Genomic DNA, 24,394 nt, shown 5'->3' on the forward strand with positions numbered 1-24,394 from the left:
TATTAAGCCACCTTGGTATAATATTACATATGAACAATATATATAATATATATTACACATGTGTAATATATACAACATATATATGAACAATATTGATAGTCCAGAAATATTTAATATTTATAATATTGTATGAAAGTAGCTTAATAACTGCTTTCTAAATAAAGTAACATTTCATGTGAAAATACAGATACTTTAGATAATAAATATTTTTAAATACCTGTATGCAGTTCAAGTGCTCCTACAACAATAACAGGCTTCAGCTCATCAATCTCCTGTTCAAAAGTAGCATAGTGTAGAATTTCTGATCTGATTTCGGTGAGAGAGGGGTTGTTAGCCAAAAACTCCTGTAGTAAGGAAACAATGTTTTCTTTAGCTTTTTGACAGTACAAATCTTACACTTATAATAGTTAAATTAGAAAATTGCATTTGCTTATATACTTTCCACGTGTATGCGTTATCAAGCCAGTGGCTTGGTAAAGAAAAGGATGAACTGGTAGTACTGGGAAGAGGCGGCTCTATTAGGGAGTTTCACAGTCTATCACGAATGGTTATTCAGAGCTGTAAAGCTTCCTTGAGTCCCTAACCAAAACTAGAGCTGAATCCACGTAAGTGGGTCACAGCCTTGAATACCTGGCCTCTGGACTTGTCTGGAACATAACTGGTACTCAATTGTTTAGGGAATTAAAAAAAATCTGCCTGCGCTTCATTATTATCCATTGCCTCAGAGCGTCAATGTGAGAATTATACAAGATAGTAGGTGTTAGGTGCTTGGCAGTTAGAGGGTCCCGGCCTCTGCTCATGAGCTCCTGTCATTATCACTGATATTTTCCTGGTTCTCCCGCACGAGTTAGATATAAACAATTCAAACCCAAACTGCATCACAGGTAGCAGACACACACCTTCACTTTCACATCTCGGTCCTCAGTCCAGAGCGTCTTGTACTTTTGAAAGTCCTGCAAGGCTTCATGAGCCACCTTCCTGAGAGAATTCACAGAGGAAGAGAGGAGAAGGACCAGCTTGGAAATATCCTTGTGCTCGGCTACACCCGGATAAAAATTCTTCAGCTTCCTTGCAGGAATCATTTCTTCAAAAGATCCTGAAAACAGATGTTTTTATATATAGACAAATTCTATATTCAACTTTACATATTATCAATTTTCAACTTTATAGACTTCTTTCAAGCTGTGTTTTCTTAAAGACTCTCCCTCCAAGTAATTAAGAGCAATTCTCTTGCTATCTTTACTTATTCTTATGAAACTATTATGTCAGATGTTGAGGTCTCGGTTTCTTTAATGTGGGAAAACTGTGTTAAGAGGACAGAACTGAAAGACACTGATTAAAACCTAAAAAATAAAAAGTCCTCCAAAGGAGGGTCAAAAGAGTCGAAATTGCTACCCTACAGAAGAGCATGGTGGTTAAAGGAGAGCCACTACATTTATCACCCAAATGACCTTAAGCCGGTTATTTAATCTTCATGGAAATACTTGTGAGGATTACATGAGACAACATATGTTTGTCTTCAGCTCCGCGTCTGGTATACAGAGCTCATGCAGTCACCATTCACCACCACTGGAAACATTTCTCTCCAAAATCTGATAATGTCATACATATATGTATATGTATATATAATAGTATTATAGAATATAGAATAGTGGGTATGTAATTAAGATCTAATTTAAGTTTTGGCCACGTGGATAAAAGTCTCTTGCACGATTTATTAAATAGTACATTCTTTCCCCACTGACTTGTAATTCTGCCTGTCATATATCTAATTTTCATATATGTGAGTGTTTTTGCTCCCTCTGTCCTCTTCATGATCTATTATCTATTCATTGACCATTAAAAAGTTGTCTTAATTAGCCTGGCTTTATAATATTGCTTGCTATTTGGCAGGGCAGAGCCCCCTACCTTGTTTTTCTTCACCAATTTTTGAGGCCATTTTTGGCTCTTTCCACTTCCATATAATTTTACAATAAAATTGATAAATTATAGGAAAAAGTCTGTTGTGATTTCACTGGAATTGTACTGAATTTGTAAATTCATCAAAGAATTGACTTCTTCATGATGTAGATTTACTCCTGTCTTCCATTATGTCATTCTGTAATAATAATTTTCTCCAAAAATGCTGTGTAAATATTATCTTACATTTATTTATTATGTACCTTATGGTTTTGTGGCTATTGAAAAATCTATTTTTTCTATCATATTTTTTCCAGATTTGTTGAGATATAATTGACATATAATTCTATTACATTTTAATTGAATTATTGGCTATTATAGAAATATTCTTTATTTTTGTATCTTGGTCTTTACACATAAACATTACTGAACTTATTAGTTATAATAGTTGTTTCTAGATTCCTTGGATTTTCTACGCATGATCTTTAAGTAAGGACAATCTTAAGTCTTCCTTTCCAATTATTATTCTCATTTTTTATTATCTGATTTCATAGTGAAGATCTCTAGCAAAATACTGAATAAAAGTGATAACAGCAGGCTTCCTTGTTTATCTTCATTTTAATGGGAAAGAAATATTTCTAAATTTTTCCACAGATACCATTATCAGAAAATCCCTCATATTCTTAGTTTTCCAAGAGGATGTTTGTGGGTGAGTGAAATATACCCGCATATACAGAAGGGTATGTAAAACATTTGTCAACAAAGAATAAGAAGTATATAAAACATATTTTAAAGAAGAAGAAGAAAAAGAATTCCACTGTACTCAGCATCCAGGAAGAAGAGTGTACTGCCAAGATATTAATAGCCCTCCGTAGACCCCTCTCCAATCACACTCCCCTCCCTTACTCCCAGAGGTAAACACTATCCTGAATTTTCTTTGAAGATAAACCAATGTGCGTATCTCTAAACAACATATGGCAACATATTTTTTAAACAACATAATTTTTTTAAAATTGAGAGTTAAGCACAAACCTAGCTGTGAAGGAAAGAAACATCAGTTGCCCATGTTAGATGAAGGCTCCTAGGAGAAAAGAAACTGACCAGAGTCTCTGGGTCTAGTCTTCGGCTTTCCTACATGTTTACAAAAGCCCTTTGTGGGGAAGCCACGGGGTAGCTTCACAAGTGAGTCCTATAAGGAAAATATAGGTCTCATCATAATTAGGGCATCTACTAGGGCTGTATTTATGAGCCAAGTAATGGATGTCCAGCAGGAATACAGCCAGGACAGGGGGCTAATTTGTATTTTCCTAGATCACAGTTCCTTCCTTCCAGTTCTCAGTAGCATGCCGAAGAAGCACACTTTGTGAAATGAGTTTCCTCAGGTGACCCATGGCAATGGAAGTAGAAGAGCAACTTCATCAGCACATGGTGAAAGTGAGCAAGCACAGCCAAGAATATCGACCAGGCTCACCCAGGCATTCAGTACAATGGTATCAAGCATCTTGATGAGGGCAGCCAAAACTCATCCTTTTCTTGAGTCACACAGGTGGCCCGCTATGCTTAGAATACAATTGTCGTTGTGTAATCATCCTTCATCATTCACCTGGGAATTCCCTTCACCTCTTGGCTGTGTTTTACTCCTGTTTCCAATAGCCCATGTCATCTTTTTTTTTCCTTGCTTGATTTTCTCATTTTGGAAGAGTACAACCTTTAGTAACTTTGCGGATAAAGGTGCATTGAGGGTAAATTTTTTAAGATACTGCATGTCTGAAAAACGTTTTTATTCTACCATCATACTTGGTTGCTAATTTGACAGAGAATAGAATTCTTACTTGCAAGGTTGTTGATTAGTCCAAAGATTCTTGCGCCTAGTGGTTTTTAGTTTTACATTTAGCCTGCTATAATAATAGAAAGACATGTGGAATGAACTAGGAAAAGAATAAAGAATAATGGCAAATATTGGACTAAAAGTCAGACAATTGGATTCTAGTTCTTATATCTGGATTCATTCCCAGCCCTGTCACTAAGTTTGTGACTCTGGACAAATTATTTAACCTCCCTGAAAAAGGGATGGAATAAATATTTATTTTGCCAGCTGTTTTATGTATACACATAGACCCATCTACATGCTTTTTTCTCCTTTGCCTCTCATTTGTCAATGTTGCTCCTTCTAGGTCCTGAACAACCAGTTCAGCCATTGGTCACTGCCTAACAGTCTATATATATCTTTGCTTCAGATAATTCCTCCCACTTTCAAAAGGATATACTGCTTGAAGCTCTGCCCACTGGGGCTAATTCCTCCTCTCACTGTCCTTTAGAGCCACTCCTGAGTAGACTGTAGGGTAGTAGAAGTCCATTTTCAGCTCACACCAACATATCAAGCCAACTCATTGTAGACCAGGCCTGAGATTTTTCATCCTCCATAGCTTGTTGTAGGGAACACTCCATGAGACCACAGTTATAAGCTGAGAGAGCAGAATTGGTGCAACATAGAAAGGTGGCACTGGGGTCTGGGCTACTTGCTCATATAACTTACATAGTATCTTGTTGTTTTTAATTTGTTTCCCTGATTACCAGTGGAGGCGGTATTGTTTCAGAAAAAAACAGTTTGACTTTTTTTTCCCCACATGTAAATAAGATCTTGCGATATTTCTCTTTCTGTGTCTGGTTTATTTCACTTAGCATAATGTGCTGCAGGGTCATCCATGTTGTCACAAATGATAGGATTTCATTCTTTTTTAAGGCCGAATAATATTCCATTGTAAAAAAGTCAAACTCATAGTAGCAGAGAGTAGAATGGTGGTTACCAGAGGCTGGGGGATGGGGAAAAAGGGGAGATATTGATCAAAGGGTACAAACTTTCAGCTATAAGATGAATAAATTCTGGAAACCTAATGTAGAGCATGGTGACTATAATTAATAATAATGTATTGTATACTTGAAATTTGCTAAGAGAGTAGATCTCAAGTGTTCCCACCACACAAAAAAAAGAAAGGTAACTATGGGAGGTTATGGATAGGCTAATTACTCTGATTGTGGTAACCATTTCACAACGTACAAATATATCAAAACATCACATTGAACACCTTAAATATACACAATTTCTGTTTGTCAAAAATAAATAAAAAATTTTTTAATGTGGCAGAACAGCAAAAAAAAGGAAAAAAGAGAGAAAAAAACAGTTTGGTGTTCTATACAAAAAAAGTGTCCAAACATGTCCATGAAATTTTGTGTCAGTGTCATATCACACTCATAATTACTTAAGGGAATAGCTTCTATACACTTTATATACAAGGAGCCTGTGACCCAGATTTTCTAAGCACCACGTTCTAGCAAACTAAGTTTATGAGACCAAATACAATGCTGAAAGTAGAAGTAGAACTAAAGCTTACTACAATTTTTAACTTTGAGTCTAAGATTATGATAGTAGAACAGTGATAAAAATCCTTGTTCATCCATGACCAAAATCTGGAAAGAAATATCTGTATGTTATGTTTAAGATGGAAGATGGAGAACACTAGTTTTTTTCAAATGCAAAATTTAACAAATAAACATATAAAAATGACTTTCAAAAATATCTATATGCCAGGCCAGCCCTGATGGCCTAGTGGTTAAAGTTAGGCCTGCTCTGCTTTGGCAGTCTGGGTTTGGTTCCCAGGTGCGGAACCACACCGCTCATCTGTCAGTAGCCATGCTGTGGTGGCAGCTCACATAGAAGAACTAGAAGGACCTACAACTAGAATATACAACCATGTACTGGAGCTTCGGGGAGGAAAAAAAGCAAAATGAGAGGAAGATTGGCAACAGGTGTTAGCTCACGGCGAATCTTTCCCAGCAAAAAAAAAAAAAATATATATATATATATATATATATGCTGTCATACCCAGGAAGAATCTGAAAGACTATTTACTAATTTTTATAATTCTAAGATTCTATTGATGTGAGATTTGATTTAACATCTTACTGTCTTCCTTCTTCAACTGTTTCCCTGTGCTTAAATGGGTCACGTCAGTAGTGGTACGCGAGGGACTGGTAATGACAGGCTTCGTGTAATGGGTCTGCTGTTGCCCCCAGTGAGCCACTCCTCTGCTGACCTCCAGGGTTAACTGGATCATACGGTTAATGGCTTGTTGAATGTCATCCAAACTAGGAACCATTACCTGTGGAAAGAAGAAACAAGTTCCTGGGACCACCAGCACACACAATCCATCCCTCTGATTCTCACCACCCTCATTCTCCACTGAGTGGGGAAAGCCTCAGCTGGCCCAGTGGAAGGCTGCTTCGAGGAGAGGAATGTTAGAGGAGGGCAGGCTGCAGACTTACTCTGTCCTGAATTTTTCCCATTCTATCAATTTCTGCAGGCAAAAAGGTCAAACCTAGTACTTGTCATCCTCTCCCTGTGAGGGTGGCTAGATGCAGCCCAAAATTATGGAGTGTATGTTGGATGTTGATGAAGCAAAATAACTGAAGAAGCTCCACTGCCAAGATTCTGACCTCAATTCCTTGAAATGTGCCAAATAAGCAAAGAAATTTCCTTTAGGAGGCCAGACTGTGTAGAGGTGGTGTTAGGTGAGTCGTAGATTGTTCCTACCTGGCCTTATCCCTTGGCCCATCACAGAATGCACCTCAGTCATCCTGTGTGGCTTGGAGTTCCAGATGCCATAAGCAGCTGAGGTGGTAGTAGAGATAAGTTCCATAAGAAAGCACAAGGGATCCATAGTGCTAAGGGCATAGGCTCTTTTTTTCTATTCTGCCATCCTTAGTGGGTTGCCTCATGGTCGTATGTTTGGGGTAGGGATTTGGACTTCTGAGATGGTCTTACATAGATAACTTAATGTCTGAAGTAAGGAAAAGCAAGAAGATTTTTCGAGTACTTGCTAACTGATGGCAGAACAGATGCTTAACTCAACTCCTACACCGACCTTCAATACACCATGAGGTATGCAGAGCAATTTTTTATAATAGATATAAATGATAACATTTTGATTTTTATTAAATACTGAGGTGAAGTAAAAAAATATATACGACCAAGAGGTTACTATAAATGAAAGTTCAGTTCTATGCTATACTTCTTAAATACATTACCAAAATATCATTGTATTATCTTGAACATTTAATAATACTTACCACATTAGGAATTGCAAGATGTACTTCAGCTTTTATAAAGGAAATAACATCTTCTGACCACTTTCGTCCATAATGGCTGTAAGAAGATGGACATTTAGCTGATAAAGCTCAACCTAAAATTTCATAAATAGCTTGTTACGCTACAACTTTCAATCCTAAAAATAAAGACCATCTTCAAAATACCAAATTACACGAAGAGAATATTATTTATGATGGAATCATAAATCTCAGAGAACTAAGAAAACACAATGATTTCATATTCTTAGAAGTAAAATGTTAGTCTTATATATATTTTCTAGTAGTTTCACGTTGCTCTCTCTCCATTTAATAGTGTTTTCTACAAGCACTCCTTTTTCCCAGACCTATAACAGATGCCAGACAAGATCACCAACAAAAAGGTATATATGAAGGTATATACCTTCATATATACTTTTTTATATTTACTTTCTGCACGATTAAACAGGAGGTTTTTGGTCAAAGCCTTCCAAAAACTGCCTTTTTAAACCATATCACTCATGCTCAAACATGAAGTACAGATACACAGATACACGCATGCAAGTAAAGAAGGAGACACATCAGAGCTGCAAATTAGTATGGTTACCTCCCTCTGCCTTGACCTCCGTCCCCATCCCAGATAAAATTATATAAAGGTAAACTTCTCATAGCAAGAAATGCTGCCATCACTAAAAAACTATATTTCCATTTATAAATACAAGCAGATGGGGGGGGAATCACAAGAAACATAAGCCTCTACAGTTCAAAGTGGAGATCCAACTTTACCACTCAGGATCAATGGTTCCGAGATAAACATATTATTGCAAGGAACTCTTTGACCTAAAAGCATGCAAACAAACAAAGAAAAAATACTCTAATTCATAGTCTCACTGTGAAATTCAAGATGCAGCCATAGAGCACATGTAGACCGTATTAAAAAGGGCACGATCTGAAAACAAGAAAGAGTTTCATAAAGTGCAAACAAACAGATGAAATAATAGAGGCAGTGACCAGCACATTAGATCATTCAGTAACTTATTGAACAAACTAGAGGATTAACTTAAGGAATTCTTCAAAATTTCAGATGCAAGAGTGATGTCAGCATCATGGTGGAGTGAGTTGTTCCCTTTGTCTCTCCCCTCTAAGTTACAACTAAATGGACATCCAGTATACAACAGAGGATTCCCTACACAGCACAACAGGACGCCTGGGAGAGCCATGCAGCTATACATCTGAAGGTGTGTAGACTGGATGCCTGGGAAGCAGTGGAAATATGGGAGTGCCCTAGCCACCCCCCCAGCAGCAGCAATCCAGGTTGCAGATCCTCACATAGCAGCCAGCACGACTGTGAGTGGAGGCGAGGGCAGCCTGGTCCACACACGAATGCTCTCTGCCGAGTGGCAGTAGCCTGGCCCATGCGAACATGCCCCATCGAGGAGCTGCAGCCCAGCCCACATGAACACAGAGCAACCAACCAGCACAACTACAAGCAGATGGGGTGGGAACAGAAAAAACAGCCCCTGTCCCCACCACAACAGTGGAAGGTGGAATCTGCAACCAGAAGCAACAGGAACCATGGCAGAACCAGTGACCCAGCCCCCCATCATGGCAACCCCGACATCAGCTCCACCAGCAGCAGGGGCCATATACAAGTCCCCGGGTCCTCAGGCCCCCACCAATGACAGTGACACCTGTGAACCCAGCACCCCTGCCAGTGGTGACACCAGCACCCCAAGACAACCCAGGAGCAGCAGCACAGATGGTGCATAGGACAGCAGCATCTGAGCCCACAGAGAGCCAGTGGAGGAACATGAGACCCAAGTGAGCAGAACCAAAGTTACAAAAGCTGTACCCAAATAAGAAAAGGTGATTACTACCACAAATGCATCAGCAAAGGATCAATCCACCAAACACCATGAAGAACTATAGTAACACTGCAGAACAGAAGGAAAATGACAACTCTCCGGAAATCAAACCTGAAGTCATGGAAGACTACAATCTGACAGAGAATTCAAAATAGACATCATAAAGAAACTCAAGGAGTTACAAGAAAACTCAGAAAGACAGTTCAATGAGCTCAGGAATAAAATTAATGAACAGAAGGAATACTTAATCAAAGAGATTGAAGCTCTAAAAAAACACCAAACAGAAATTCTGGATATGAAAAACACAACTAATGAGATAAAAAACAAAGTAGAAAGCATAAAAAATAGAGTAGATCTTATGGAGGAGAAAACCAGTGACCTTGAACATAGAAACCTAGAAATGCTTCAGGTGGAGGAGGAGAGAGAACTAAGAGTCAAAGAAAATGAAGAAATTCTTCAAGAAATATCCAACTCAATTAGGAAAAGTAACATAAGGATTATAGGTATCCCAGAGGGAGAAGGCTGGGAGAAAGGAGCAGAGAGCTTGTTCAAAGAAATAATAGCTGAGAATTTCCCAAACCTGGGGAAGGAACTGGACATACAAGTATATAAAGCCAATAGAACTCCTAATTACATCAATGCAAAAAGACCTTCTCCAAGGCATATAATATTAAAACTGTCAAAAGTCAATGACAAAGAAAAAATATTAAGGGCAGCAAGACAGAAGAAAATAAGGTACAAAGGAACCCCCATCAGGCTTTCAGCAGATTTCTCAGCAGAAATCTTACAGGCTAGGAGAGAACGGAATGATATATTCAAAATTCTGAAAGACAAAAACTATCAGCCAAGAATACTCTATCCAGCGAAATTATCTTTCAGATACGACAGAAATAAAAGCTTTCCCAGATAAACAAAAGCTGAGGGAGTTCATCGCCACTAGGCCTGCTTTACAAGAAATGATGAAGGGAGCCCTCCTCCCTGAAACAAAAAGGCAAAGGTTTACAAAGTTTTGAGCAAGGAGATAAACAGACAAAATCAGAAAATTGCAGCTATTGGAATAGGTTAGCAAACACTTAATTATAACATAAAAGATAAAAGGAAAGAAAGCATCAAAAATAACTATAAACACTTCAATTTAGTCACAAACTCACAACACAAAAAAGAATAATTTGTGACAACAAAAACATAGAAGGGGAAGAGGAAAGGGATGGAACTTGCTTAGGCCAATGGAGACAGGAGGCTACCAGAAAATGGATTATCTCATCTCTGAGATCTTTTATACAAACCTCATGGTAACCACAATACAGAAAAATCAGAACAGAGTCACAAATTATAAAATTTCAGATGCAAAATACAAAGAGAAATTACTTAAAGAAAAGATAAGAGAGAGGATAAAGATAAGAATGTTTACCAACTGCTTCATGTATGCCAGGTGCTTTAACAAGCACTTTCCAAGAATTAACACATCTCATCTTCACATTAACTCTGCGAGGCAGATCCTGTGATTCTTATTTCCATCTTGTAGATGAGGAAACCAAGGAAGGGAGTAACTTACAGAGGGTCACTCAGCTCTGAGATGCCTTACTACCTACAGCCAGCATGTGAACCCTACATAATGTAAATTAAAGCATAACCTTTCTCTAACTTAAGAATAGACTTGTTTTTTCATCTTGAAAAGATTCTAGGGGGTCCGGCCTGGTGGCGTAGTGTTTAAGTTCTTGTGTTCCACTTCAGCGGCCCAGGGTTCATGGGTTTGGATCCCAGCTGTGGATCTACACTCCACTTGTCAAGCCATGCTGTGGCAGGCATCCCACATATAAAGTAGAGGAACATGGGCATGGATGTTAGCTCAGGGCCAATCTTCCTCAGCAAAAAGAGGGGGATTGGCAACAGATGTTAGCTCAGGGCTAATCTTCCTCACCAAAAAGAAAAACAAAAAAAGATTCTCTGTGTGTCTGACAGGATTAATGGGAAAAAATAACCTACATCTAAACATATAATTTGTGAATTGCAGGAATAAAGGGGGAAATTCTGTAGGCATCAAAACAACAGATTGTTACTTAGAAGAGAAAATCGGATTAGTAGCAGAACTCTCATCTGAAAATGGAAACAAAAGAAGACACTGAAACAGTATTTGCAGAGTGTGAGAGAGAGATTGTGACCCAAACTGACCAAACTAGCATTCGTGTGTGAGAGTAAGAGAAAGACATTATAGACAAGGGAGGATTTTGAAGTATTATACTCGTGAATCCCTCTTCAAAAATCACTTAAGTACTGCAGGACTTGTAAATCAACATGGCAGAGTGAGTTCAGGCTTCAAACATGCCTCTTCGTGCCAAATACATCACAATCATGGACAGAATATAAAGAATGCTTACATACAAGATAAGCATCTCCATGAATCAGGAATGGATCAGACACACAAAAACAGCCCAGCCAGAGTTCTGGTCGGGAAAGAGGCAGTGACCACAGGCAGCTGGCCCCTGTGGACTATGGGACTGAAAGTCCTTCGTGTGAGATGGGACCTCAGTCAGGCTTGCTACCTGAAGCCAGAAACTAAAGTGATGTTTCTCCACTTGTAACAAGAGGCAACACAACAACAAAATAAAGTCCATCAACCTACTGCGTATAGCTGCAGCTTTTCCAAAAGGTGTGGGTCTGGGGTGACAGAAGCAAATACACAGCACCCCCAGTAAGCTACTAAACCAGGCCACTCCTCTGCCCCAGACTAAACCAGATATCCCAGTATCTCTGCAGGGGCCAGTAACCATGAACAAATAAGACTTGGTTCTGTACTCAAGGTTCCAAGGGTCATGTGGAGGCAAAAGTGAAACTCCTAGATATAGAGGGAAGGAGAAAAAAACAGAGAAAAATGAAAAAACCTCTCGCTCAAAGAGGGGCCACAACCTAAAATCCCAATATGCATGAATAAGTCTAACAGTAAGAAAGAGGATTAAAGAAATCAATAATTGAAACAGAAACTCACTTCAGATAAAATTAAACGTATAGAAGTATTACAAACTCTAAAATAAGGATGTTCAAAGAGATAAACAAAGGCTATCCTCCATAAAATAATAATAAAGAAATTGCTAAACTAAAAAGGCAAAAATGATACAATATCTGGAGGATAAGAAAAAGTATTAATTTAAGATGCAATAGCTGAGATCACTTTTAGACTAGATACAGAGATACTCACCCATAATGTAGTCCAGAAAGGCAAAAAGACAAAATATATGACACAGTAGGTAGGAGACAGAGAGACGGAGCAAGAGGCCCCCATATTTGAGATGACCACATGTCCAGTGTGCCCAGACAGTTCCAGGTTAAGTCTGTCCTGGCACTCCATCTGGATAAATGCTTCTTCACTCTAAAGAATGTCCCAGTTGGAACAATAAATTACGTGGTAATCTATTCCACATTCAGCTACCAGGAGTTCCACAAGAAGTGAATGAAGGGAATGTCCTAGAAGCAATAACTGAAGAGGAAATTGCCGAGGATTTTCCAAGAGTAAGGAACACTATAAGCCCTCAAATAGAAAGTGCACTCTGAGAACAAAGCAGCATTAAATAAAGACACATCCACACAGGGAAAGAAAACTGCAGAATACCAAGGATAGAAAACATTCCTCAGTTAGATCACTGCAGGCTTCTCATCAGCAACAACATAGGTCAGAACAAAGCAAAGAAATACTTTCAAAATGCTAAGAGACAAGTGAAAATTTTTTATCCAGCCAAACCGTCATGAAAATATGAGGACAAAAAAAGGCATTTTTCAGACTCAAAACGAATAAAAGAGTTCACCCCTCACATACCCTCACTAAGGCATGAGTAGGATACAAGAAATACACAAGAACCTGAAAATTTTTATTAAAATATGCCAGTAAATAAATTATTTTTGAGTGTTCAAAAAGAGGTAAGCCTAAAATACCACACAGCAATGATAAGGTAGGTACAGCTCAGTGAGTAAAGCATGCCAAGGCCCTGTAGTCAGAAACAAGCTAGAAAGCTGCTTCTAAAAAACTGGAGCAAAATATATGTATTCTAAATTTAAGGGTAACCACTAAAGAACTGAAGCACAGAAAAGAGAATAAAAGTGAAAAATTATCCATCCCAAAGATAACAGAGATAATGAAGTGAACCAAAAAAAAAAAGGATAGTAAGAAGAAAACACAAAATAAAAATTATAATTAACTGTAACTATATTAAAAATCATAATAAATAGAAACAGATTAAACTCTATTAAAAGACAGAGATAATAAGATTGAATAAAAATAATCAGATTTGTAACTATGTGCGGTGATGTATGTTAACTAAACTTATTGTGGTAATCATTGCACAATATACACATATACCAAATCATTATGTTGTACACCTTTAACAAATACGTGTTATGTGTCAATAATATCTCAATAAAACTGGGGAAAAAACGTTTCATAAGATGCTAGGTTATCAATTCCCTAAAGGAAGAAAAAGGTCTTAAAATGAAACATTGTAGAGTTTATATTTTAAACGTATAATAAAAGAAATTAAATACATAAATAAATAATCAGGTATATGATGGTTTTAAGAGGCAAAACGAAAAAAACTACACAGAAAGGCTCAAATGAAGGGATAGGAAAAGATGTACAAAAAACGCTGGGAAAGTAAAATTAAGGACAGACTAAAAAGAATTTGAGGAATCAGGATTAATATGGATAAATAGGCTTAACGAAATAAAAATAAAAGAAACAATGCTGTAAGTAGATTTAACTACTATGACTTTGTACGCACTTAACAACATAGCCTTAAAATACATAAAAAAAGAACTGACCAAAATAGGAGGAAAATTTAACAAGTTCACTATCACATTGGGATATTTTAACAGTGAAATTAAATTAAAATTCAGCAAGGAATAGTTAAGGAATAAATCTAACAAAAATGTGCAAGACGTTTACACAGAGACTTATAAAACCTCATTGAAAAATGTTAAAGAAGAGTTAAATAAATAGAGAAATAATCCATGATTTTGGATAGTAATTCTCTCCAAATTTATCTATCAATTCAATGTAATTTAAATAACCTTCCCAAAAGAAAAATTAATTTTCAAGAACTTTTGCTTGGTTAACTAATTAACCATACAGAAAAATATATACTGGTCTCCTCCCTCACACTAAACACAAAAATCAATAACATGTGGATTAAATTCCTAAAGGTAAAAGACAAAACTATAAAACTTTCAGAAGACATTATGAAGTAGGTAAAGATTTCTTTTAAAAGACTTAAAAATCGCAAATCACTAGGAAAAGATTGATAAGTTTGAGTATTTTAAAGAAAATATTGAATATTTTTAAACTCAGCAAAGGACACCATAAAGAGAATGAAAAGATAAGGCACAACTGAGGGAATATATTTGCTATATTATTATCAACACCCATGTATTAATCCAATACAACAGAAAAACAGGCAGGAAAGAAAAGAACACAAATTTTAAGGAAGAGAAAGAACACATGGCCCATAAACATGAAAATATGCTCAAACTCATCAGCAACCAGGAAAATGGTAATTTAAATCCCCGTGAGATGCCATTTCACACCCCCTATGCTGCCAGGAATTGTTTAATTGAGCAATATCAACTGTGTGCAATGATGAGGAGCCACGGCACTCGCATGCCAGGCATTTTCTGGTAAAGTGAGACACGCATACACCCCAGGGCCCAGCCATTCCACTCCTAGCAAGTGCAGCAGGAGATAGGTACACGCATGCTCACAGAGGCTTTATTCACAATAGCCCAAACTGGAAACAACCCAAATGACCATCACCAGTAGAGCAGATAAACAGATGGTGCATACTCCAACTATACAGAAGTGAAATGAAACTATATCAACATAGATGAATCCCCAAAACAATACTGAACACAGCTCAAATACAGGCAAAATTAAGTGATACATTGATTAGGGATACAAACACATGGTACACAGTAAGGAAAACCAAGACAATGACATAAACATCAAGGTCAGGATAGTGGTTACCTTTGGGTAGTGTTCAGTATTCTTTATCTTGGCCTGGGTGCTAGGAACACAGTTGTTCATTCAATCACTGTTCTTGCAATATTACACATATGTTTTCATATAGTCTTTTCATGAATGGTATATTTTAAATTTTATAATTTTTCTTGTTGTTGAGGAAGATTGACCCTGGGCTAACATCTATGCCCATCTTCCTCTATTTTATATGTGGGATGCCTGCCACAGCATGGCTTGATGAGCAGTGCGTATGTCTGCACCCAGGATCCGAACCCATGAAGCCTGGGCCGCCAAAGCAGAGCATGTGAACTTAACCACTATGCCACCGGGCTGGCCCCAAAATTTTATAATTTTTTAAATTAATAAAAATAAGAGGTGCTATTATCATTACATTATGATAGTTAGTATTACCAGACATATTTAGCATTTCTTCAACTTGCCTTGCAACAAATATTCTTCTTTTCATTGTGTCCAAAGATAACCGTGTAGCCTTTTGAAGACTGTCTAGTAATTGATGAGAGAAAAAAGCATAGACCTCTTTACATTCCTGTAATAAGAAATCATATTAAATTTGCTACAAAAAATAAAAACTCTAACACTCCCAAAGCAATAATATTAGAAATGACATGTGAAAGATGAAAAATAATAAACTACACAATTTCAATTATATTGTAGGAATAAATTCATTGTTTACTAAGTTACTTGTTTATTTTTTTAAACAAGAAGCAATATATGAAAAGTGGCTTTCATAAACACCTTAGCAAACCATAAGAACTTATTCAAAAGCCAAAATTCAAAAACAGTTTATTCAAAATAATCCTGGTTTGCTCAATACTCAATAATTCACTCAACAAAACTGAAGCACTTATTAAGTGTGGTGTACTTCTCAATGCTTAGGGGTGTGGGCACAAGAGGATATTTAGTCTCCATCCTCAGAAATCTCAGCTTGGTGGATAAACATATTTTAAAATGTATAATACCAAAATATATGGGCTGAAATATGGGTCTGTCCCTCTCTCCAAGCCCTTCTTTCCCTCCAGAGGAGAAGTAGCCAAGTTTATTGGTCAGAATGTAGGACAAACATAGAGCCTTGGCAGGGATCTGGGCACCACGTCTTGCTTACATAGGGAGTCACACTTCCAGGGCCAGGCTCTGGCCATATGCTACTCTCTAGTCTGCATCCTGCCCCTCCAACACTTGGGGGGTAAGTCAGGTTGAGTTGGGTCAGAAGGGAGGGTTATTAGGCATGAACAAAGAAAAATATGGTCAGGGTTGGTCAATTACCAGGCTGAAGCACACGCACAATGTAATCAAATATTTATGTTGGATAGACCATTCTGGCAGCAATGGGGAAGATGGACTTGAGATGCAGAGGTTATTTAGGAGGTGACTGCACTAATGCATCTCAAGGTGATCCCCCATTTCCAGAGGTTCTGATGGTCCTCTGTATTGCTCTGAGGAGCCCAGCCAGTGTCAAGGGGAATGCAATTGGAAGAGAAGGACTGCTGACACAGGAATACACTTCCTCTCTCCAGCTGACTCCAGCCATTAATAACGGCCACCTGGTGCGTGGTACTGAGAAGAAATCTATGGCTAAAACCTAGACTCAGCAGGAAAGTGTTTCTGGATCAACTGGTAATATCATCCTTGAGCAAGAAGGTGAAAGTGCAACAAATGTGTTCTGTTTATTTCCAAAACTAGATTAGAATGTGTGTTAAAGAGTATAAAAGTGTGTAAAATAGAGAAAGAATGAAGGGATGATAAGTATGAGGGATTAAAAGAAAACCGACAGGAGCGAGAGAAAGGAGGAATGAGTATAAATGTGGGAGTGGCATTCAGAATTGATGCATGACCAGAAGCATGAGGCCTAAGAAGGAGAAAGAAACTCCATACCTCCGTCTCAACCTTCCTTCTCACATCTCAACACCATGTGAAAATCTGCCCACCAGCGTTTCTCCTGAGAGAGAGTCCACAGCCCATCTATAGTGCTAGTGAAAAATGCAGATCCCTGGGCCCCCAGTGGTTCAAAATCTGGGCTTGCAATATAGGTAACTCTGCTAAACACAATAATGGAGAACAAAGTTCTCCACTCCGAGCCAGATGGATTGGCACTACGATCCCAGAAGTATGACATTTACTATATAAGAAAAACCAGTTCTGGCTGTAGAGTTGTCTGGAAGAAGCACCATTTGAGGTTATCTACAATGCTACAAGTCATAAGTCTGGGAAATGGCATGAGGTTGTTGCACAATAAATACCTTTTTAAATTCATCTTTGTCATTAACATCAACCTCAGTCACAGCGCTAGTCTCATAGTCAGTGCTCTCACCCTCTTCTGTTTCGCTTCCAAAAGCAACATGTTTCTTCTGTTCTATAGAGAAAAGATAAAACAAAAATATAACATTTAATGTTTAACCTGTGGCTTATTCTATACGGCCAAATCTTCTCAGGAAACCTTTTCTTAAAAAGTTCTTAATTTTAAAAATTTAAAATTTATTCCTGTGGGAATCGTCCTTGAATTCAATTTAAATCACCCAATAGAATCGTCATTCTACTAACAAATATACTCTTTAAATACACTCTGTCTTAGTATCTAGACTTAAGAAACATTTTAAGAGGGTTTTACATATTATCTTTCTAAAATACCTGTTTACCTTTTAAGTTTTCTAACTTAAAGAGCCGATATTTTCGTGTTTTTGACACTTCTGACAAAAACTAATTTAACTAAGTGGGAAAATTCCAAGAGAAAGAAGACATGCTGTGGATACTTATTGAAGCTCAGAGTTTCTCAGCCTCAGCACCATGGACATTCTCGTTTGGCGGGGGCTGTCCTGTGCGTCGTAGGATGTTCAGCAGCATCCCTGGCCTTTACCCACTAGACACCGGTAGCACCACCCAAAACGTGTCACCAAAATGTGACAACCAAAACTGTCTCCAGACATTTAGAATGTAGTGGCGAAAAAAAAAAAAAAAAGAAGAGAGAGAGTTAACATAGCAGGACTGAGACTGCTATCCGTAAAAAGGCCTGCTTGCAAGGTTGGCATCTGGGAACCTGGATTTCAGGATTCCCACCATTCTCTAACTGATAAAAAGGGCTCGCTCTGCCTAAGCAGTTTGTGCAAATGATGTGGCGTATGCTGAACGCCTGCTTTCCTTCTGGGAGTTTGGAATTTTGGTGCCTGCTAAGCAGAAGGTGCATATTTGGCAACATATATCTGTAACTCTTGTGATCCAAACACCATAACCAGTGAAATTACCTGGTAAACGTTTTGCTGTTTTCCCACTGTGCTTAACTTCATAAATAGTCTCAAATATTGATATAAGTTCTCTGACAGCTTCTTCCACATGCCTACTTTTGTGGTTTAGAATCTCAGCCCATTCTTTTGTGTATGTCTATTAAGCAAAGAAATGACTATTAATTTCCAGATACTTAAAAACCACTGTGAAAATTATTAATATGATCTTAATTTATAAAACTACGATGCCACTTGAAAATAACTAGGGAGAGTTACCAATAGTGTAATGTTTCAGACCTAAAACTGTCAATGGCTGAAGGCACAGCTGCTAAGGCCCAAGCAAAAAAAAGGAGGAAAAAGAAGAAAAATTTAAAGTCTTTGCCGTTTACCTGAATCAATCACGCATAGACATCTATAGTCACTTTTATATGGTGAAAGGAAAGAAGCCTGACGGAGTAGCGAGATGATGATGTGAAAAGTTGAAAGTGAGAAGTGGTTTTAGAAAAGGACAATTCAAAGTGTTGCTTTGAGATTCAAACGAGATAAAGTTTTTAACTGAGCATGGTGTTGTATGCCAGGCATCAATTTAAGAGCTTTATGTGTATTAAGTCAATTAAACAACAACCTCTCGGGATAGGTAATATTATTGTCCCCAATTCACAGATGAAAAAAACTGAGGCTCAGAAAGAATAAGAAATTTGTCCAAGGTCACATAGTGAGTGATAAAAAGAGGGGTTTGAAACTAGCTTTGTCTGCTTCTAAAAGCCTGTGCTTTGACTTTCTGAACTTTTCTAATAGTCAGCAAAGGCTTTAGGAAGAAATTGAGAACTAGTTAAACTCAGAAAAGAAAACTAGCTAATAAAATCAAATAGACCTTTTGTGGAACAATTTTAGGAAAGAGAAAAGTAAATGGGAGCAGCCAATTGGGCCTTTAAAACCACTTCTGTAGAGGAACCGGAGCCTGTCCATGCAGACCTCTCTCCAGACAGGCCTTGGGAGGTCCCACATTTCCTATGTACCACCCTCATGTAGTCCTTTCTTGGCTACTGGATTGAGAGAGATACTTCTAAGATTGTCATTCCCATTTATACCACCTCATCTGTATCTGAACCCATCCTCATCTTTTCTCAGTCTCAGGGGGAAATGGTGTTCCTCCTCCTACAGGAAGACATTCTCTGATCCTCTCCACTCCCACCAACTCTTCTGACCTTGCTCCAGCATTCATTCATTCCATCCTTTCTAATTTATTCAACATAGTGTTAAACCTTGGAACGACAATGGTGGCTGAGAGTCCAGCAGGGAAAATGAGTGTAAATCAAGTAGACACTTCCAGCTGATTGTGGCAGATTGGATATGTGTTTATACACACCACCGCCCCACTCTACTCCCGGTTGCTTGGAAATAACCTAAGAAAGCAACCAGATACTACTAGTTAAACATGACAGACTGAACACACGTTTATCTTGGCACTCCCCTGGTATCTCCGGAAACCTCAACAAAATAACATAAAGTAATCTTTTAAAAAGAACATGCCCACAAGAATAAATGGGAGGATGCCACATAAATTCTTCTGTATGTTTCCAATACTGTAGAATAATACAGTTAATGAGATTCAATAATTGGTGCTGGGACAATTGAATATCCACTTGCAAAAGAAGGAAATTGGATCCTTTCCTTACACCATACACAAAAACTAACTCAAAATGAATCATAGACCTAAATGTAAGAGCTAAAACTATAAAACTCTTAAAAGAAAACATAGGCATAGATCTTCATGATCTTGGATTAGGCAAAGTTTTCTTAGATACAACACCAAAAGCAGAGCAACAAAAGAAAAAGAAGATAAACTGGACATCACCAAAATTAAAAACTTTTGGGCTTCAGAGGACACTGTCAAAAAAGTGAAAAGACAACCCATAGAATGGGAGAAAAAATGAGCAAATCATATATCTGATAAAGGACTAGTATCTAAAACATATAAAGAATAATTCATTACAATTCAAAAGTAAAAGGACAATCCAATTTTAAAATGAGCAAAGAATCTGAATAGACATTTCTGGAGGAAGGTGTACAAAAGGTTAATAATAATAAGCACATGAAAAAATGCTCAACATCACTAGCCATTAGGGAAATGCAAATCAAAACCACATGAGAGTGCTGGCTTTGGCAGCACATATACTAAAATTGGAACGATACAGAGAAGATTAGCATGGCCCCTGCGCAAGGATGACACGCAAATTCGTGATGCGTTCCATATTTTTGTGAAATAAGTCAGAGGGAGAAGGTCAAATACCGTATGATTTCCTTCATTAAGTAGTAGATAGTAACAACAATAAGCAAACACATAGAGATGGAGATCGGATTGGTGGTTGCTGCAGGGGGAGTGGGGGAAGAAGGAGGGCAAGGGGGATGGTTCGGCATATGTGTGTGGTGATGGGTTATAATTGGTATTTGGGTGGTGAACATGATGTAATCTATGCAGAAATAGAAGTATAATGATGTACACCTGAAATTTATACAATGTTATAAACCAATGTTTATATGTATATATAAACCAAGGCAATAAAGAAAAAATTAAAAAAAAAAAAAGAAAACCACATGAGATACCACTTCACACCCACTAGGAAGGCTATAATCACAAATGATAAGTGTTGGCAAGGATGTAGAGAAATTGGAACCTTCATACACTGCTGGTGGGAATCTAAAATAATGCAGCCATTTTGGAAAACAGTCCTACAGCTCTTCAAAAGGTTAAATAGGGAGTTAACGTATGACCTAGCAATTCCATTCCTAGGTACATATCCATGAGAAATGAAAACAAGTCCTCACAAAAACTTGTACATTTATGTTCACAGCAGCATTATTCATAATGGTCAAAAAGTAGAAACCCAAATGCCTATCAACTGATGAATGGATAACAACAATGTGGTATATTCATACACTGCATTATTATTCAGCAATGAAAAGAAATGAAGCACAGATATGAATGAACTTTGAAAAACACTGTGCTAAGTGAAAAAAAGCCACAAACAAAATACCACAGATTATCTCATTCCATTTGTGTGAAATGTCCAGAATAGGCAAATCTATAGAGGCAGAAAATAGACTTGTGTTTGCCTAAGGCTAGGAGAGTTGAGAGGAAATGAGGAATGACTGCCCATGAGTGAGGGATTTTCTTTTGGGGTGATGAAATGTTCTAAAATTGTGGTGACGGTTGCACAACTCTGTGAATATACTAAAACCACTGTATTGTACACTTTAAATGGGTGAATTATGGGTACATGAATTAGATCTCAATAAAGTTGTTAAAAAATAATAATTAGTGCCAGAAATAATTCGAGTAAGGAATTGGAGAAAAACAATGAAGATAGGAAATGAAAGATGGGTGAGTGAAGGCAGCGTGAGTGAGAATTTGGAAAAGTGTGGTTGTGAATGAGAAGTGAAGGGAAATGTGGGAAGGTTTTTGTTTGTTGGCAAGGAAAAGGTGAGAGCATATTAGACTGCTGGTAGGAAGAGTCCAGTGGAGAGGACAAAGTTGAAGATATAGAGGAGAAGGAGGGAGAATAGTGGAGTAAGTCTGCAGGAAGGCAAGAAGGCATGGATCTAGAGCCCATTTGGAGGACCTAGATTTTGAAAAGAGGTAGGAACTTTCTCCAAGAAACCAGAAGGAAGGAACAGTTGGATGCAGAAGCAGTTAACAACACACCAAGAGCTCTGACTGTGAAAATTATTTATACAACTTTAATTTAGAAAACTATAAATAATCCCTGCAACTCTGTCAATGCCATCTTGCAAACACTCCAGGTGCTGGTTATTCTCCATTTGCCCCCTGACAACCCATTCTCAGCTCTTCTCTGCCCTGCTCTGTGCAGAGGGAAACTGGCTCCTGGGGCTGCCTTATTCTCTGATTTCCAGTTGGGTTTGACCCAATGGGAAGCACCAGCAGAAGCTAGGAGAGCTGGAGGAGAGAGAGGATGGGGTGTTTTTTCCCACTCCCTCGTTGCTTGGAGGCTGCATCTCTATAGATGCTCTCTCTTCACAAATTCACCTCCTACAGGATGAGCCCTTCCACATGGCTCCAGCTTCTACTGGGGTCTGGAAGCACTATTTCCTCCCTTGATCCCTTCAGCCCCAGCGGCGATGATCACCACTGGGACTTCTGAGGTGTCTCACCTTGCTGGGATCTTCACTGGTACTGTCCCATACACAATATTCCCAACCCCATCCTAGTGCCTAAACCCTGATCAAAGAACACTTGCAAAAGAACATATTTGATCCTTGCTGACTTGGATCATCTCAAATAATCAGGACAACTCACACTGCCATAAATGCCAGGGATAAGAAACTTAGATGTACACACACTCCACTGCAGAGAAATTTCCCGTGTCAGCTGCCAACCCAGGGACCTAGCCATCTTCTTTTGTTCAACAAGTGGCACAATAATGCCACTGCAAAAACTGCCTATGTACCATGTCACTACCAGTTGAGGCCACACAAAGTAAAGCATCCTTTCCAGATAAGGGCCCCATCTCTTCTTGGGAAGACTAACTAGTCCTTGAAGATTAAGACCATTCTCACAACTCCGTGAAGAACAGACTGAAATACTGAAGGGCAGTCCAGGGACAGACTGGAAGACAGTCAACTGATTTTCTGGGGGGTTTTTTCTATTTTTTTAAATTGAGATATAATTGATATACCACAAAATTTACCCTACTAAAGTGTACAGTTCATTGGTTTTTAGTATATTCACAGAGTTGTACAACCATTACCACCATCTAATTGCAGAACATTTTCATCATCCCAAAAAGAATCCCTATACCCATTAGCAGTCACTCCCCATTCCTGCATCTCTATAGCCCTGGTAACCGCTAATCTACTTCCTGCCTCAATAGAGGTGAAGGGGAGGAAGACCATGCTCTACCCACTCTGGGTCCTTTCTGGCTGGGCTACAAATTAAATTGACATGAGACCAAATAGCAGGAGAAAATCAAACAAAGCTTTATAACATGTATACATGGGAGAAACCAGGGAAACTGAGTTTCTCAACAAATGGCGGAGGTTTTCGCATTAAATAGTATATTCAGATAGACAAAGGAGGATGTTGGGGTAGTGGTTTGGGATTTCAGAGGGAACGAAGACAATTTACATGGAGATGGAAATGCAAATGTTTGTCAGACAACTCTTTACAGGGCCACCTGTAGAGAATGTGGCCAGAGAGATAGAATTTTTGATAAGATGGGCTTGTTGGTGCCTTTCCTATCACATCTATTTCACATTCTACTATAGCTATCATATGGGAGTGGCTCCTTCCTGGAACAGGCCTTGTACGTTAAATTCTTTAGGCAGTTTGGGAGAGGAAGGTCAAACGTCCTTCAGAGAAAAAAATAACCAAGGTGAAGAGACATATTTTGAGGTGGCCAATTTTGATCTCCCACAGAAGTAAGTTGATTTTGTTGATATAATTTTTAATACCCTTTCACGTATTTACCAGTGTTTTCCTATCATAACTTGGATCATAATATTTCCCTGATTTTCTATTCCATTTGTATGTCTATTGAGATACAGATATGTCAGTCAGGGCTCAGTCAGGAAAACAGATGCCGCACTAGCTATTTTAATAGTAACTGCAGGAAGCAGCTACCATCCCTGGGGGGTTGGGGAGCACAGGAAGGAGAATGGAGTTATTAGAACCTGGAGCTGGGAAGTGAGGGAGCTGCCCAGCTGGTGCTGCTGCCTCAGGAGCTCAGGAGGGACCTCATGGTGCTGGTCCATCTGAGAGGCAAATGAGGCTGATACTGGAAGGGCTGGAGAAAGCTGCGACCTGAGACTCACTGCTGCTGCCAGGATGAAGAGCTGTTGCCCGTGTGACAGTGTCAAGAACAGGAGGAAAAACAGGAAAGAGCAAGTCCCTTGTCTCTCCTCCACCTTCCTTCTAGCACACTATTGGCAAAGCCTAAAAGGGAACCATCTGGCCAAGGATAAATGCAGTTTGCAGAGTCCCAGCCCCAGCATCATAGAGCAGAAGGTGCAATTTGAAGCGGGCAGACAACAGCTTTTGAATAGTTAACATAACCTGTCCTAAAACCGTTTAGATGCTCCAAGCCAAGGAACACTGCCCTGATTGCAAATAGCCCTGCTTCCCAGATATGGTCTGAAACCACTGGTTAGCCCAAATTAGCCTCGTCCTTAAAAACTTGCGTTATGTATGGCGTGTTTCCAAAACTTTGCCCTGTCATTACAAATCTTATTCTGCCTTCACTATAACGGCCCAC

General features: G+C 38.5%; 1 protein-coding gene and 1 non-coding gene across 3 annotated transcripts in view; one reads left to right on the forward strand and one right to left on the reverse strand.

Moving 5' to 3' along the window:
- The window catches only part of DNAH8 (dynein axonemal heavy chain 8), a 295,649-nt gene that overhangs the window by 212,345 nt on the left and 58,910 nt on the right, over positions 1 to 24,394 (reverse strand). Inside the window, exons 19-26 of one of the 2 annotated variants that reach the window (XM_058554442.1) lie at positions 18,153 to 18,279; positions 17,959 to 17,964; positions 17,145 to 17,257; positions 15,327 to 15,433; positions 7,027 to 7,102; positions 5,864 to 6,059; positions 900 to 1,096; positions 218 to 344 (exon numbers count right to left, since the gene is read on the reverse strand). In XM_058554442.1, the coding sequence (XP_058410425.1) occupies positions 218 to 344; positions 900 to 1,096; positions 5,864 to 6,059; positions 7,027 to 7,102; positions 15,327 to 15,433; positions 17,145 to 17,257; positions 17,959 to 17,964; positions 18,153 to 18,279 (949 nt within the window). Of the gene's footprint in view, positions 1 to 217; positions 345 to 899; positions 1,097 to 5,863; positions 6,060 to 7,026; positions 7,103 to 15,326; positions 15,434 to 17,144; positions 17,258 to 17,958; positions 17,965 to 18,143; positions 18,280 to 24,394 lie in introns of both variants that reach the window. The other variant, XM_058554441.1, reaches the window with a different exon arrangement.
- Positions 20,277 to 20,383, forward strand: LOC131414296 (U6 spliceosomal RNA). Its single transcript, XR_009222185.1, has one exon. It is a non-coding gene; the product is annotated as a U6 spliceosomal RNA (small nuclear RNA).

Source organism: Diceros bicornis, chromosome 14 (genome assembly GCF_020826845.1).
Source record: "Diceros bicornis minor isolate mBicDic1 chromosome 14, mDicBic1.mat.cur, whole genome shotgun sequence".
Classification (NCBI taxonomy): domain Eukaryota; kingdom Metazoa; phylum Chordata; class Mammalia; order Perissodactyla; family Rhinocerotidae; genus Diceros; species Diceros bicornis.